Genomic DNA, 17,338 nt, shown 5'->3' on the forward strand with positions numbered 1-17,338 from the left:
AGTTTTACTTTTCAAAGAAAATATCAGGATTAGTGTTGGCCCAGATATGCCAGGAGGGAAAAAAAGAAAAAGAAAAGCATAATCCTCTTTGTAACAAGAGCATTTTTTGCTGTGTACACACAGACACACACACACACACACACACACACACACACACACACACACACACACACACACACACACACACACACACACACACACACAGCCATTATGTTGCAGGGGTGGTTTTAAGGAACTAAATTACCACTTTCCCTCGTGCACTGTCAAAGCCTCTAATGATACAGTACTGTCAGTGAAGAGAATAGCCATGACACTTCAGAGCCTTGTCCGCACACACACACGCACACACACACACACACACACACAGTTATTAGATTGTAATAGAGGCCACCTGGTCCCCTGTCCACTGTGTTTGTGGCATCAGATGTGCAAACCTCATCAGGCCATCAGTGGATGCACCTAATTTAATAACAGACATCTTAATACCATGTTGCTGCTCTTTACATACACACAGACATCCACATATGTCTAAACAAGGATAAATGTATTTGTCTACCTAAAACATAAATAAAGAAAATAAAAATAAAATTTAATGAAACAAAAATGTCTGACAAGAAAAACCCCAATATCGTCACTCAAACTTTAGGCTGTATTACCAGCTGACTACAAGCTTGAAGCGTTTAGCTGATCTGGCTAGTGATTATGCAGTTTTTACATCCTGATCACTAAAATTAGAGTTCATTTAGGGAATCCTTCAAAGTAAGTTTGGGTGACCATGGCTCAGGGGGTTGGGAAGTGCATCTGTAACCGGAAGGTCGCCGGTTCGATCCCTGGGCTCTCTGTCCTGGTCGTTGTGTCCTTGGGCAAGACACTTTACCCTACCGCCTACTGGTGTTGGCCAGAGGGGCCGATGGTGCGATATGGCAGCCTCGCTTCTGTCAGTCTGCCCCAGGGCAGCTGTGGCTACAACCGTAGCTTGCCTCCACCAGTGTATGAATGCGAGAGTGAATGAATAGTGGCATTGTAAAGCGCTTTGGGTGCCTTGAAAAGCGCTATATAAATCCAATCCATTATTATTATTATTATTATTATTAAGTGCCTCGAATGTGCCATTTCAAGATGGCTGCCAATACTGGCAACCATGCAGAAAGGCTCTAATTATTGTTTAAGAGTTGCTCCATATTTCATCAGGTTTTTGAACCAATCGCTTACTGCTACGAGCAAAATCTGAGGACACGCAGGCTTAGATCTTAGCTAAAGGCTAACTACACGTGCAGATTGTGTTCATAGCTGAATCACCGTGGCTTGTTTTGCTTCATATTTGATGTTTGAGGCGTTCAAAGTCTTTTTTAAGGTCCGAGCATGTACTTACAGTTTTGATGACTCTTGGTGACACTGTCTGAGTCCAAGGCATGGTAGAAGTCGTAGATGGAACGACCCAGCAGATCCTCGGGAGTGTAACCCATCAACTCTGTTACCCTGGAACACAGACACAGACATCTAATAAGACACGGGCTTTTACTTATTATTTGAACTTTTCTCACATGTACGACTCAAAACACAAATCCTGCACTTCATCCTGAACTTAAAAAGACATCATGTACCACTTGGAAATCAAACTGAGCGGTGGATAGATTTCCAAAAATAAGAATTGCTCGTTCTGTCTCCAACCTCCCGGTGCTTCTGGGAACAGCTAATCTCTCGTCTCTCATCACAAGTTCACGTTGTTAATCAGGATTTTGTTGCTGGCTTTCAATAACCACGTTTATAAAACTCCCTTTTATTTCTCTCCAACTCTTTCGCCAGTAAGTAGAGGTTTTGAGAATAAATAACAGGATTACTGTAATCTGATTACAGGTGCACTAATTTAAATGAAGTTTTTGAGTGCTGAAAATAATTACATACTTAGCTTCAGGCTGTTTTGACAGCAAATAAACTCAAGTTAATAACGTATATAAATAAGTGTAATTTTGACTTCACTGAGAAGCCAACAATTAGGCTAAGGGTCAAAAGCAGAGCCTCTTCCAAACAAACTGTGCTGTGAGAACATGATCCAAACCTACAACAGGAAATGGGCCCCTGAAAACAAGGTTTTATCAGGATAAGGAGACCGGGGAGGGTAAACTGGGACAGAGAATGAAGATAAGTTGTACTTAACCCAAATTAAAGTGCTAGGAATGTGATTTTACTCCAACTGCCACCAAAATGTTTTCACTCTGGCATGAGGATAGACTCCAGAGTTTAGGGATAGGATACACTGCAGCATAAAAAAACGTTTCAAATTTCCAGTAGGTATAAATGTACTCTTTCACTCCGTTTCATCCTATTTGTACCTCTGATCATCACTCTCAACATTTTTTGATGTCAAATCAGTTAAAATACAGTTTTCATCATCTATATTGCCCTTTGGATAGCTTTGGAGGTGTGAAGCCAAAGTTTCATTGAGATGAACAGTCAGCGGATGATGATGATGATGATGATGCGGTGGATTTATTGTGTGAGGGACAGAGTGAGAGGTCTGGTGATGCAGACCCTCAGATTGCATAACGCTGACAGATGTAGTGAGGAAAGGGAGGGAAGGGAGGAAAGGGAGGGGATGAATGTCTGGAGGGAAGAGGAGTACATAGGCACAATGGGTTTAAAAAAAAAAAAAAAAAAAAAAAGAGACACATGAAAAAAGGAAAAAATGCATTAAGGCCAGAGAGGAGAGTCAGAGTGGGGAAAGAGACGAAACAAAAGCATTAATAAAACATGGTCACAACTAAAATAGCTTCAAATTATAACAATGATGATTACGATGGTGATTGCTTTCTTTTCTTTCCTTCCATTCATTTCCTCCATGTTAAGTAAGTACAAGCGTTTCACTGTTATTTTTATGTTATTTTGTATCACGGTGTACTTTACATTATTACAGATATAAAAGTAACAAATGACAGGAAGACCAAAGCAGAGGAGCACATTACCCTGCGGGCTATCGTCTGCATACAAATGATTTTATACAAATGTTTGAATTAAAACTCTAAAATTAATTAATGCAGGAATCAACGCTACACAAATTGTATCTAATTTAGTGTAATATTTGGGTCAATGTCCCTGTATTACTGATAAATCTACAACATGCACTGTAATAAGTAGTGATTACTTGCATGACGTTTCTGACTGACACTTAAAAGTAACATAGTACACACAGAAGTGTTGTCCACGTCTAAATTATCCAAGTTGTATAACTTTAGAACTTCCCTTTGTGTCCTTTTGTGTTTGTATTCCTTATACTGTAGAATTGAGAATATAGCCAATAGCCATACGTCATTTATAAAGCTGGTATTTAATCATAAAATGGACTTTCTTACTGTACTTAGTAAATTATAAAGAATCAACAGGGATATTGAGGGGAGGAAATAATTGTTCTTCTTAGGTCAAGCAGAGTTTAAGCAAACTAGAAGGTTAAACTTCTGATTGTTACCCCTCTTGAAGAACTAATTATTCCTAAGTGATAAGTCTCTGTTCTTTCCCCCTCTCTCTCCTTCTTTGTTTCCTCCATCTCTCACACTGCCAGGCATGAGCTGAAGAAACTTTCCGTCCCTCCTCTAATGAGTGTAAGTCTCTGCTGAGCCAGGAGGGTCGACCCACCTACAATAAACTCATTTGCGTAATTGGAGAGAAGATTTAGGCGGCTATTAAATTGCACTAAAAAGGGTGAAAAAGAAAATGGGCTCTTGTTTGTAGTGCGGTCACGCACAGACCTGTGCATGCAATACACAAAAGGAACATTTCTCTTGCATGAGAGGCTTGATAAGATTACAGATTTGCGTGCATGCGATTGTGTAACACCAATCTGAAAATGCGTTGTGTTCCCTTCTCGTGCCAGTGGGAAAGAAATATCTGGGCGCAAACTATGAGGTTCTTTGGGTTTAAGATAGCCGCTTTTCATGCTAACCTACAAGTGACGAATGATAACTGACACAATGTCAGATGTCATTTTGTTTGGCAGCTTTAAAAATGTTTCAGCTTTAGGCTTGTTCACGATCTAATCCAGGGTCATTAACACTTGGCACGCTCTGACAACGTCATGACAGCGCCTTATTAATTTATGTTTCATCACCAACTTCTATTTTCTTACCTGCTAAGTCAACACACTGCAATCGCTCAAATCTTCTGTGTGTGTGTGTGTGTGTGTGTGTGTCTGTGTGTCTGTGTGTCTGTGTGTGTGTGTGTGTGTGTGTGTGTCAGACTTTAAGGGTTGTGTTTTAATTGGCAGCAATGTGAATCTGCTGCTCTACTGAACTCTGCTGAGGTTCAAACCAAATATAGGTGCATAAAAATATATTCACCGAAGCATATATTATCATTTAATACAAAATCTAAAAAATATGTTTCTGCCTACCTCTCGTCACAGTAGGTGAATTTCATGTCCATGCTGTGTCTGCTCAGGAAGGTCTTGCTGTCCAGCGGCGTGTCGATGTTGGACGGGTGTGGTATCGGTTCGCACATCAGGACAGCGCATGTGAGCGGAGGCTCTTTGAAGCCGCACAGCACTCGCGGAGGGCAGCTGTTGTACATCCTCAGTTGTCCAGTGCAGTGAAGCACCTGAGGAAGAGCAGCAGGAGTGTAAATGGAGTTTACACAGTGTCAGAGTTACCCCTGTGGTGAATAACATGCAGCCATAGCGCGATTATTACAGTTTTCCCTATCTGAGTGTTCATATTTACCATGACGCAGACACCTATTGTAGTGGTCATGTCTTTTTTGGCCCCACATTAGTCGATATTAATGGCCAGGGCTGCGATAGGTTCTTCAAAAAACGGTAAAGTACTTCTTACCTTTGAAAATAATGCTTTGCATTACTGCTATACAACCCAGAGAAAGCATTTCTCTACACTATTTGTTACACTACTTGTGTTGCTGCACAAGATTGCTTGTGGAATTGCTATTTAAGGATATAACATTAAACTTTTAATATGGGCTTCTAGACTCCTACCAGCATCATGAATTGCTCTGGATGATGGAACTCCAGGCCTCAAGGGCCAGTGTCCTGCAGGTTTTAGATCTCACGCTGGGTCAACACCTGAATCAAATGATTAGTTCATTACCAGGCCTCTGGAGAACTTCAAGACATGTTGAGGAGGTAATTTAGCCATTTAAATCAGCTGTGTTGGATCAAGAACACATCTAAAACCTGCAGGACACCGGCCCTTGAGGCCTGGAGTTCCCCCAACCCTGTTCTAAAATCTAAACCCTACTTGTGTCCAATATGTGGCTAAATCTATTCACAATGTAATAATCTCATTTTGTGTGTGCAGTTGCTGCAGATGTGATGCTTTGTAGATGTAGCAGTTGTTACCTTCCAGCTGGCTGACTTGAGGTTGACAGTGCGTCCTCTGTTGGTCACCGTGCATTTCATCCTCATGAAGAAATCTCTCTCTGTGCTCAGCTCTTTGCATTTTTTACCAAAGCCACTTCCTGGAAGACACAAAAAAACAGTGTGTCAGAATTCATCATCTGAATCATCATACAATAATACAATGTCACTGAGCAGGGGCAAACATAAGCATTTAAATGATTCAGATCCTGCTCTTGTGAACAGCTTTTTAGCTTTTTGCACAGTATATAAAATTCGCTTGACATTAAAGCATAATAATATATGGATCCTATAAGTATGAGGAGATTTAAAACAAAGTTCAGTGTCTTTTGTTTTTTTTTTTGCAATATAATAAACTGGAAGTTCACTCCCTTTATCTCCCTTCCAGCTTAGTCACAGAGGACTTGGAAAAATAGGCCAAGTTGTTACATCATAAGGTCAGAGTTCAGCCCCGGAGCTGCAGCCACAAAGCAAAGAGAAGTGTGTCTTTTGTCAAACTCCACGCTTAAAAGTGTGTCTCTAACTCCATATGGTTACACTTGAGCAAAACAAACACCACATAAATGTTTCCCCGACACTTACAAGCACGTTCATGTTCAGATGTGAATGAGTGTGGAGTGAAAGTGCGTTAAATAGAAAAGGTCTATAAATCAGAAGGTATTGTTCTGCTGGTGTGCTTTGTGGCCACTGCTGATAAGAGTTATCAACCACAGCACAGCGAGTGTGACCCTGTGTGTGTGCAGGAGAGAGGGATGGAGTAGAAAGTGGATTCACAGACAGAAAACATGTAGTATGGGTGTACTTCTGGCTCTGCTTTGCACTGCGTGTGTAACATACTAAGGTCATTATCTCTACCCCATAATGCCTTGTTCCTCTCTCAGCGCCTTTCCTCGTCTGCTCTTCCTCACGGTAGCAGCTCTTATCTGCTTTCCTTTGCACATGTCCTTTACAACTCTACTTTATCTGTTTATAGGTTCATCTCTGTATGACCTTTGAACTTTTGTTCTCATGTTTTTTCCCCCCTTGTGGACCCATCAGATATAGAATATTAATAACCACACTGTTCATGTTTTGAATTGTTTTGCATAGATCATTTCTGTCCCACAAGTAAAAGCAGGAGAGTTGAATGGCTCTGTAACAGTAAGAGCTGCAAGGCTGTACAAAGCATGTGGAAGATAGTAAATCTGTGTAACACCTGACAATTTCAGAAGAATGATTTTTCATCCTCAAGTAAACTCAGAGGATATAGATGTCTGAGGGTCCATTAAATACTTTGGTCACTCCTAGATAAGACAGCTGCTGACAACAAGCTGACAGTACTGTGGAATATTATCGTCCTGTAGGAATGATAGGATTTACAGGCCCCTGAACTTTCCCCTAGCACCAAAGCCAGCCAAACACTTCTAACTAATCTACATTGGCCTCAATATTGAGCCACAGGTACATGAAGTGAAGAACCTGTCCAGGCTATATTAGACCAAAGGTAAAGTGCACATGTCTGCAAGTATGCACGGTGTGTTTAAGTCAGTGTTGACATCACCCACACTACACTACAACACAGCAACCACGCTTGAATCTTCCATATGGACAGCTGTCTATTCACAGCTGTCTGCATAAGTATCTGCAAAAGCATATCAGCAACTGTGCATTCAGTTTTCGGAAGTTCAAAGGTTTTTAGGAAGAAAATGGGCAGGGATTTCAATAACTCCTGAATAATCATTTAAGTTAATTTAAATTCCTTAGATCCTAAAAAGTGAGCATTTATCTGATGGAATTAGCCACTGACATCAAATCGAGTCAACGCCCGGACCAGTGAGACGTTTTTGGGCAGCACAAGGGATTTTGTTAATTATGTGTATCCGGGAATAAAGGGCATAAAAGGAAAATTTAAAAAAAAATCAATTTAAAAAAAAAAAAAAAAAAAAAAATCACACTATTAAGAAGAAGAAAACATGCTTATTATGACTTAATGTCATTAAAAAAAAAAAAAAGTCAAGGTTAACACAGTCATTACATCTCTCGGCCCACATGACAGGAGCTGGAAAGTAAGCCAAGCTGTTACATGACAAGTGAGAGTTCAGCCTTGGAGCGATGCCTCAGAGCCAAGAAATTAAGTGTCTCTTGTGTCAAACTCCAAACTCACAAGTCTTTATCTCCGTATAGCTAAGGTTGAGCAAAACAAACACCAGACGAACATCTCTTCAGGCCAAAAACAACTGCGTACGTTAATATGTGAGTGACTGAGTGAAAGATTTAAATAGAAACAGGCCTATAAAATATAAAGTATTGTTCTACTTGCAAGTTTTGCGGCCAGTGCTGATAAGCGTTATCAACACTCTGTGTGTGCTTATATTCTATATATACATGCAGGGGAAAGAGTTCGAATTCTCAACAAAAAATAAATAAATAAAATAAAAATCACAAAATCCTGCCTCAGAGTTTGTTTGCGTTAACATCAGCTGATGACATTTTATTTCACTGGAGTCACGCTGCAGATACGCAACACCAGTGCGACCACACATACTGAAGTAAAGAAGTCACACCGGTGTTACTTGTCCACAGAAATGTCCAGAAAGCAGCAAACTAACACAAGATTGGTTTATTGTCTTTTATAATTGAGGCGACTGTTGTTGTGATTTGGCACTACATAAAAAATTTTTTTATTTGAAATCAGAAACAACTAGAATTAAAATACAAACTCTCACATGATTGGGGGAAGTTTACTTAGATTATGCCTCCAGTTATCCAGCATGGCTGCATGACTTCACACTTACATAATCTCAAAATGCTGTGAGTGGACCTAATGAACCACTGCCACGAGTTCAAATAAGGAAGTCAGAGTATGTACAGGCAATTAATATGAGGCACACTCTCGGGCTTAGATAATACACAGTTTAACACAGTTTCTTTTGCTCTTGTTACTGTATGATGTCATTGTGAGTAGATTTCCCAATATGGTCATGAAAGCCGACTCAATACGGAGGGTGACCATAAATGAGGAGGAGCTGATTTCAGACAGAGTGAACTGAAAGGCGAATTGTTCCTTTACTAACAATATGAAGCTGGTAATGAGTATTACAGGTGACCTTTAAATGTTTCCAGTCTGAATCAAAGCTTAGGAATCTTGTCTTCTTCGAAGACTTAACTATTTGTATTGTGAGCATCTTTTAAGTGTATTTGTTTTTTTAATTTTTTTTTTAATTTGCGTGGTATTAATGCTCTCCAGTGAGTTGCTTAATTTGTTTTCTGTTACATACATTCTATGATCTCCTCATGGTGACGTGGGTGGGACAAAACATCAACTTTGTACACAGGATATCCTATTATCTAATGGGCAGCATAGCTTGTGAATTGCTGAGCAAATTTATTCTTTTATTGAGTAGATAAGACTCCACAGACATTCCTCTACTTTATTTCAGGGGGCATTTTCTGATAAGGAGGAGAATGAAAAGATCACTTGTCATGTCAGAATGACTGCATATTTTTTTTTAATCAGTAAACCATAATCAGGTGAATGTAACAGTTGTCATAGGTGGATAGAAGATAATGCGTATGAGACTGTGTACTAACCAGTCGTCTTCAGACTGAGGTTTTCTCTGATCTCCTCATGGTCGCATGGGTGGGTGAAGTCAAAGATGCTGTGACCAGTAAGCTCCACCTGAAAAACAAAAAGCAAACAAATAAATAAAAATCCTGAAATAAGGAATGTTAAATAAAGATATACAATTGCCTTTCTGTTACAGTTTTCTCTACATTTTACAGTAGTTGTTCCATCAGTTAGACATGCTGCATATTTCTTTTTCTGGCACCAGCACCAGTAGTTTTGTTTGGGATAAATAGATGAAGAGGGGGTAGTGAGCGTGAGTAATGGCGGCCACCATGAATGAACAAATGCACAAAAGTGTGTCACCTCCAGAAACACAGAATGCTTCAACACTAAACAAACAAAACTTTAGCAGCTTGTGATTGTAATCCTCCGATAACCAGTCAAGCTGCACTTTCTATGCAGTTTATATTTGCCCCATATAATATAAAATATGTAATGAACACACTAAAAGAATAAAATTTGGACATCAAAGACAAGTGTCCAACCAGAAGTGAAATGTGTTCTCCTTCTGTTCCACAGCAACGGTGTAAGGAGTGAAGGAAGACCACTAAGTTTTTGGACAAATCTTCTACCACAAATGATTTTCTTCCAGAAAATCCACTTAAGGGACATAAAGTTCAGGCAAATGGGTCACAAGGAAAGCCTGAAATCAGAAAGCTGAGGGCAGCGTAGGGTCGCAAAGCAGAGCTTTTGTTTCAGCGTTTACAGTAAACTTCTCCTTTACGATTTGCTGTTTAAGTTGGTGCCAGAGAGGGTGGGGAAAGAAAATGCACAATGTGTTTATAGTTGAACCTCACCGTCTTGACTGAACACACACTGCTGGCATAACAGGCATTTCACATAAACACACCCCTCTCTCTCTCCTGAGTACCCGTTAACATCCACATCTGCGTCCTGTCTGACTGGGTTAATGTCTTTCTTCCAATCTTCTTGAGAAGTTAAAGAAAATTAAAAAAAAATCTATCCACATGTCACGTGCAAAGATGTTAGATGTTGGTGATGTTTATGACCTCTCAAAGCACTTTAAACTACAAGCCAAATTCACCTGTATTTATATAGCACTTTATTCTGTGTCTGTGGACGCCCCCCCGCAAAAACAAAAAATAGCATCAACTATGACTGCGTGCAAATAAACAGGAACTGATCACATTTAGAAGTGTCTGCACTTGTCTGTTTATTTAAGTGTTCTTTAATGGCTGTGTACCTGCGTGAGTCCCATGAATTTGTTGATGTTCTCGGACAGGAAGATCATGTCACCATCTGATGTTACTACGGTGATGAAGCCCTCCAGAGACTTCAGGTACAGGCTGTCCATCTGTCCGTTGTCCTCGCCGTCGCTGCTGCTGCTGCTGCAGCCTGGAGGGAGAGGCAGCAAACAGGAGACGCTTACAAATTGTTTCTCATTCAGTGCTGATTATAAATGGATATCATTGTGAATCTGTGTGTGTTTGTGTGCACGCATCAGGCTTGTTTTCCCTCTTGAAGCTTTGGCTCGGGGACAAAACAAACCACTGTAGCTTCTTCCTGCATCTCCGGCCACCCCTGATGCTCGACCCTGACAAACTGCAGGCAAACTGCTCAAGCGGTGCCCGCTTTTAGGACATAACTTGCAATTATGCTCAAATACACTCAGCGCAGTATCCAAACATTTACACACAGTGACTCCAGTCTGTCCACAGTGTCTTGTTTCAGCTAATTGATAGAAAAAACACCTCTAGCCTCGAGCTGGCCCCAACTCAAGAGGCGTATGTGTTTGCAGACGCTGGCTTCACGCTGAACAAAGCCCAGTAGTTGATGGGGGTGGAGGGTGGGAAGCTTGCAATTCCTCTAGTGTGTTTCCCTGAGATAAGAGAGAGCAACTCTCAAGGCTTCCAACAAGGCCTGGGGCTCGAGTTTGGAGCTGGGCCCAGATAGCATTAGCCCCTAGAGGACCCGGAGCTTTCACATGGGCCCCAGGGAGCTGGGGAGACTCTCAAGGCTCTATCCAAAGACCAGCGCCACCTTTGGCCTAAATACTAAGCTGTGATTACCAGTCATTTGGACTGAGTTGCACTTTTCTTCTCTGTGCTGTTCTTTGGTTGCGTAACTGCCCTCGTTTCAGAATAATGGGGAGCAGAACAGAGCGTTTGATAGGGACAGCTGCTGCTAAGAGAATCATTTCCCCTCTATTTTCTGACATTTGTCCGGTCATACTGGACAGAATGAAGGGACAGAGCAGTGAGGCAAAATGAGTTTCTCATAATATGAACTCAGAACATTATGTGACTGTCATAGTGGGAATTCTTTTTCCACCATTTTCCTGTTCATCACGTTTGTAAAGACAGAATATCTGGTGCATGCTTTCACATGCCAAACAAAAGAGATAGTATTCAGGGTGTGCTACACATTAGGACGCCACAAGAGAAAACCTTGACAATGTCACCTACCCGATGTGGGCTTCAGGGACTGAGGCTCAAATGAGCATCTATTTTTGGGGTTAGGATTTGATTTTAAAACGAGGAGAAGAAAACGTGAAACTGAACAAAAACAAATATTTTCTTTCTTTCTTGTTGATAGAGCCTAAACTGTCAGAATAGTTTTGTTAGGTCAGTAAATGCCTGAAGGGAACCAGTACCAAATATTTAGACATAAATCTAAAAGTAAGGCACAATTTCGATAAGTACCATTAAAAAAACAAAACAAATGCATGACACACAAATTGTGTTCTGAAAAGATGAGAAATATTCAGTAATGAACGCAACCAAGAATAGAAAAAAAAATTTAAAAAAATCCATATGCAGTTGGAGAGTTGTCTGTCATTTATGCACATGTTACTAAAGCAGTAACTTAATATAAAAGCACTCTACTGAAAACATCTGTTATAATAGTTGTTTGGAAATTTCTATATTTTTCCCCTTATTTTGGTCAATCTGCTTTTTATTCTACTCCTTATCCAATCGTTAGGGTTGCTGGAATGCTGAGCATAATAATTTACGTTTTTAAAAAAAAGTAATATATTATGAACTCAATTGAGGGAACTTGCAATTTGCCAGAGAACAAATGGCGTACAGATGAAAACAAAATATTTGGCCGCCTGATCAAAGGGCAGTAAATCAGTATATTTCCCAAAATGTAGGACTCTACTTCAAACACAGCTGGGACCTCTGCAATTAGGAACGCATATGTTTCACAGTATTTTGATCCAAGTTAAGTCAAAGTCAAGACAAAAATACAGCTGAATCCTTTGAGGTATCTCCTAATCAGTACATCAAAGTTCATCAGGTCCCAACTGAGCGTAAGTTACTTAAGGGAGGTGTTCCCTACAGCGGCTCTTGGGTGCATATACAGTATGTTTGTGTGTTTGTGAGGGTGCATTCCAGCATGTTTGGCGCCAAGGCAGTCGGCTGTTATGGCTAGCAGGGGTAATGCCAGCACCAGCCGAACGATGGGCAGAGCTCTTCGTTTCCTCCGCAATCTCTCCTTCCATCACGGAGCAATCAGACCGGCCTGATAATGCTGTATCTGCAGCTGCATCTCACGGATCTCCTTGTGCTCTCCTCCCCTCTCACCCGCTGCTTTCCTACCCTCATTACCTTTACAGCTCCTCCCCGTGCACGCCTCCTCCTCCTCCTCTCGTTCGCACTTGTTAACCTCTCCTTTACATACATCTCATACATACTCCCCCCCTTTAACACTTCTTTATCTATGCGAGCACGTCTGACAACCGCTACTGGAATTTCAGGAAATGTTAATTACCCTAAATTGGTTGTATCACCCAAATGACTTTTGAACCCTGCTTTTGAGTGCTTTGAGAAAGTTTCAGTAGCTACCATTGTGTTTGGATAGAGGCAGATGTTTTACAGGTGGATATCTCAAAATCTTGGAATTTGAAACTGAAACCATTTGCATTTTTATCTCTTTTTGTGGTTAACTAACCCTTTAACCTCAGGCAAACGCGCAACGAATGTGCTGCTGGATTGCTTTTTTTTTTTTTAATCTTTGTAAAACACCCTGATTAATTGTTCTTTTTTTAGTGGAAACGCAGCCCATATTCCACATCTTTATCAAGCATCGATTTCATTTGTGTAATTTGTGCGCTAAAATCCTACTTGAGATGCTAAATGAATAAAGAAACGACACATAAATGCTCTGATTAATGATAGTCTACAAAGAAGAAATGGGAAGTAGTCATCATTGTTGTTTAAGGAAGCACTGGTTGAATGCATGGCTATTTCCTCTGCGAACAATGAAAGTAGTCAATCATAAATAAAGAGCAATAAATAGAAAAATCAAAAGTTACATAAGAATAGACTAATGGCAGTCTAAAGATTTACAGATAAGTCTAAGGTATGGCATTAATCACAGTGCTTTCCTGTGTTTTATTACTATGGTGTCGTAGAGCTGACAGCTTTTATTAATTGCTATAAAAATGGTTTTAAAGAAATTATAAATCAGGTCAGCTCACAAAGTGTGAATGATGGGAATTATTTAAATTACATGCCAACATTTTTTTTCTCCTCCGTGTGTTATAATGACACAGTCAATAAAACAAAAACCAAAAACAAAGACAGTCATTTAAATCAGCGACAACATGAATATTGCTCATCTATACACAAACAGCTTTGACTTTAAAGATATCGTGGGGAAGTTTACCAGCATACAGGTGTCAAAGGTTAAAACCTCACTTTACCGCCTCCTCCCCTGTGTGAACTCAAGTTTTCTAGCTCTATTAAGGAAAAATAAACATTTTTTAACAAGCTGCAGTGCTGACAATTGACGTTGGTTGTTAAATTTTGTGGTTCTCTGATCTCACTTCGAGACACGGACGCAGTGGAGGAATTCCAGAACAATAGGTCTGATTCTTTGTTAAGCTTCCTCGGCTTCTAATTTTAACTAAGACGAGAGGAAGGAGGAGAAGTGCAAAGAAAGACGCCAGCAAATACTTTCCTGCTTTACTGGACAACTCGACATAGCAACAGACACACACACGAACGTGCCGACGCAAATCTGTGATCACACGTCAAAGAAGCTGCTGGAGGGAGGTGGTGTGCCGTTTGAATTTTTTCTCCTTTGTGTAACGAATTAAGATTCACTGCACGGAAGCTTGCACCGATTTGCATTTAGAGGTGTGTGAAAAATTAAAGGAAAAAAATACATATGGGCTTGGTAAAGAGCTGATGTGCTGTAAGAACAGCACATCTTCAGAGCACCTTGGTATTGACACACTAAGAACTCTACTGAAGGGATGGCCAATTCTCCCAAGTTCATTCTGTTCTCCTAGAGGTAGGGAGTCCTGTCTGAAGGACCAAAATCGTACATATTTGACAGCAAAGACCAATCACAGCATTGGTGGCAACAAAAGTTGCCTCAAGGTGCTTTATATTGTAAGGTAGATCCTACAATAATACATACAGAGAAAATTCCAACAATGAACAAGCACTTTGGCGACAGTGGGAAGGAAAAACTTGCTTTTAACAGGAAGAAACCTCCAGCAGAACCAGGTTCAGGGAGGGGCGGGGCCATCTGCAGCGACCGGTTGGGGTGAGAGGAGGATAAAAGACATGCTATGGACATGCATATGCCTATGACTATGTTCATAACTGAAACCAAGTCAGGAGTCTCAATTTCTCCCTTTAGTTTGTCACCCATGTGCATATTTGTGTGAGTCTGTGTGTATCTGCCTGTGGTGTAGCGTTCGTACTTATGGCGAGCAGCTTGCGTGTACGGAGGAAGCTGATAGCGAGCCTCATGATGGATGCCTTGTCCAGGTGAGCGCTGACGCTGTGGGATAAAGGCAGCTGGTGGGCCAGCTCGTAGAACACCTCCGTCTCTTTGCTGCGCCTGCAGCGCGCTGCATCGCGAGACTTCTCCTTACGTCTCTCTGAGCTGCTCCTGCGCCACAAAACAGACAAATGGTCATTTAAACATGAACAATGACACATAATCATACGGTTACTCTGGAAGTCGGTTGGCTTAATGAGACAGTCGGTCTTCGTTAATAATTATATTTCAGGTTCTTCTGTATCATTCAGCAGTTAATCTTCCATGAATGCACTCACTGTCTGGGGTCTTTAAAATTTCCTACTCGACCTTGCTGCGGGCACACCACAGCATAAAGAAACCAATCTCATAAATCCCCATGTGATTCGACAAGCACCAAATGTGCCCGTTTCAAAGGGGGTTCGCTCACAAGTTCGAATACAATGCATCATTCAGTATAAATACAAAGAAGTGGTTGGTTTATAAAGCTTTTCTGCAGCCCTGAGGTACAATAATTGCTCTTTTGTTTTTTTCCCCCTGAAAAACTAGGACTTACATATTTCCACATCAGAAACAAACTGGGCCATGTTGAAATATCAGCAATATCAGAAATTCACATCAATGATACAACAAATAGAGCTGCAGAAATGTTATTGCGCTGCCTTTGTTTTTGCAACCCAACACACATGAATTCACTTTTTTGATAAAGTTACGCAAACATATTCAGTATTCAAAAATTGCTTGACTTGCTTCTTAAAGGACTACGATTGAACCTGAATTTCACTTTGTGTGAGCTTGACACCAGTTATTGATCATCATACACAGAAACATACACCTCAGCAGCTCCTGCTTTTGGTATCGCTTCAAAGCCTATCAGTGTCTGTCAGTACAGAAGGGGACGTCCCTGTTTGAGATGCAGAAAGCCAGTTCAGTTCAGCAGTTGGCAGTCAGGCTGGTTTAAGTTGCAGAAACAGTTTCCGTGTAATGGAAAGAAATAACTTGTATAACGAGTAAAGACACTGCAAGGCAGAACTACAGAAGGAACACAAAAAAGATGTATTTAGAGATAAGAAAACAATAACTTCTTATGACGCGACACCATTTCCTTCACTTCCTGCATGAAGAGATCAGTCACCAGGTCACTAACACAAACACTGTATATCTATGAAAAACACACATATGTACTCGCTGAAACAGCACACTTCAAAAATGATCAAAAGATCCTTTTATGAGAAAAGTGAAATGTGGAAAAAAATGCATTAAACTTGTTATAAAAGATGTTCATCCTGGCTTCTGATTTGAATACTCACTAAAATTCAGTCCCTAACCAACTAAAGACTGGCTTTTCTCAACCTTTTCCTCTTGATGTTAAAAGAACAATTACAATATCTTAAAAATAACCATCCCACTGGTAACTCATTCACCTCCTGTGTCCACTTTCATGCATATTTTTGTTCAACTTTCTCATTCGTATTTGGATTTAGTGAAACCTATTGAGCAAAATTCAATTTGAACTTTGCCAACAGGAGGATTATACAGCGTGTTTGGAGTCTGTGTTCCATGCGAGGAAAATGGGTTTTAATAGATGTAAATTGGTCTTTAAAAATAAAATTTAAATTGGAAACCTGGTTAAAGACGTGTAGGCAGGTGATTATTTTAATTTCCTCTGGGTAATGCATTTGTTGTTTGAGGGAGAGAGCTTTTGCTCACAGCACCGAGGTTCCAAGATAAAAGCGTTTACTTCAACAATCAAATTGCAATCTGAAAATCTTTTCATGGCGGTCAAGCTATAGCAAAAATGCCGCCAACAAAGCCTACACAAGAGCGGGCCAAATTATGTCAGCAAGCAGAACTCTGGGTAATTTTCCATGGATATGGTTTCTTTTTTTTGGCTCCAGGCTCTGAAAAAGAAATGCATCAGATTTGGACGTGAAAGCTCAAATAGGCAAACAGTCCTAGTTTAATCGCTGATCCAAGACATCAGCACAACAATCCATATTAGGACATCACACGTGGAGTTTGGCTTTATCTGGGCTCCCTCGTATGCTCAAATTCAACTCTTAGTCACTGGATACCGTCTGCACAACATGGGACTGGTAAGGTTGCGCAACAGGGTTCAGATTTATATGAAAAAGCTGCAAAGCAACAGCAGCAGGGGAAGAAACTGACAGAAGAATGCTGCCGGATGGAATAAGAAAACTGTGGTAACATCATAATAGCAGACTCATCATGCTCCATTTAAATCCACTGAATCACCTCTGCTGAAATACCTGGACAGGAACAGCATGATTATGCAACAGGTGTGACTATAAATAAGACAGTGACCAATATGTGTTTTTTTTGCAGTTACTGCAGTTTCTCACTCAACCACCTGGGGATTACTCCAAAAGAGACAATTGTCATAGACTTTCATATTATTTAGAGTCTGTTACAAAAATCAGTTTTCATCTGTATAGCTGTTCAGAATTACTTGGAGGACTTTTTTGTTTTTCTAATTTATTCGTTAAAACATTTTTAAGGCTTAAAAGTTATACTCTCTTTTGCTAGTTTATTGTAGTTTATTGTATAAATACCCATCTATAAAGTCTTGGCTCCAGTTCTGGTGGTGTAGTACTTTATTTGGGCATTAAAAA

General features: G+C 40.3%; 1 protein-coding gene across 3 annotated transcripts in view; it reads right to left on the reverse strand.

Moving 5' to 3' along the window:
• epas1b (endothelial PAS domain protein 1b) overlaps positions 1-17,338 on the reverse strand; it is a 47,033-nt gene that overhangs the window by 9,993 nt on the left and 19,702 nt on the right. For all 3 annotated transcript variants that reach the window (XM_080869176.1, XM_080869175.1, XM_080869174.1), the window contains 6 exons: positions 14,647-14,837; positions 10,171-10,322; positions 8,930-9,017; positions 5,342-5,460; positions 4,385-4,587; positions 1,373-1,479 (listed from right to left, as the gene is read on the reverse strand). In XM_080869176.1, the coding sequence (XP_080725302.1) occupies positions 1,373-1,479; positions 4,385-4,587; positions 5,342-5,460; positions 8,930-9,017; positions 10,171-10,322; positions 14,647-14,837 (860 nt within the window). The remainder of the gene's footprint in view (positions 1-1,372; positions 1,480-4,384; positions 4,588-5,341; positions 5,461-8,929; positions 9,018-10,170; positions 10,323-14,646; positions 14,838-17,338) is intronic.

The sequence above is a fragment of the Rhamphochromis sp. 'chilingali' genome, assembly GCF_963969265.1.
Source record: "Rhamphochromis sp. 'chilingali' genome assembly, chromosome: 20".
NCBI lineage: Eukaryota > Metazoa > Chordata > Actinopteri > Cichliformes > Cichlidae > Rhamphochromis > Rhamphochromis sp. 'chilingali'.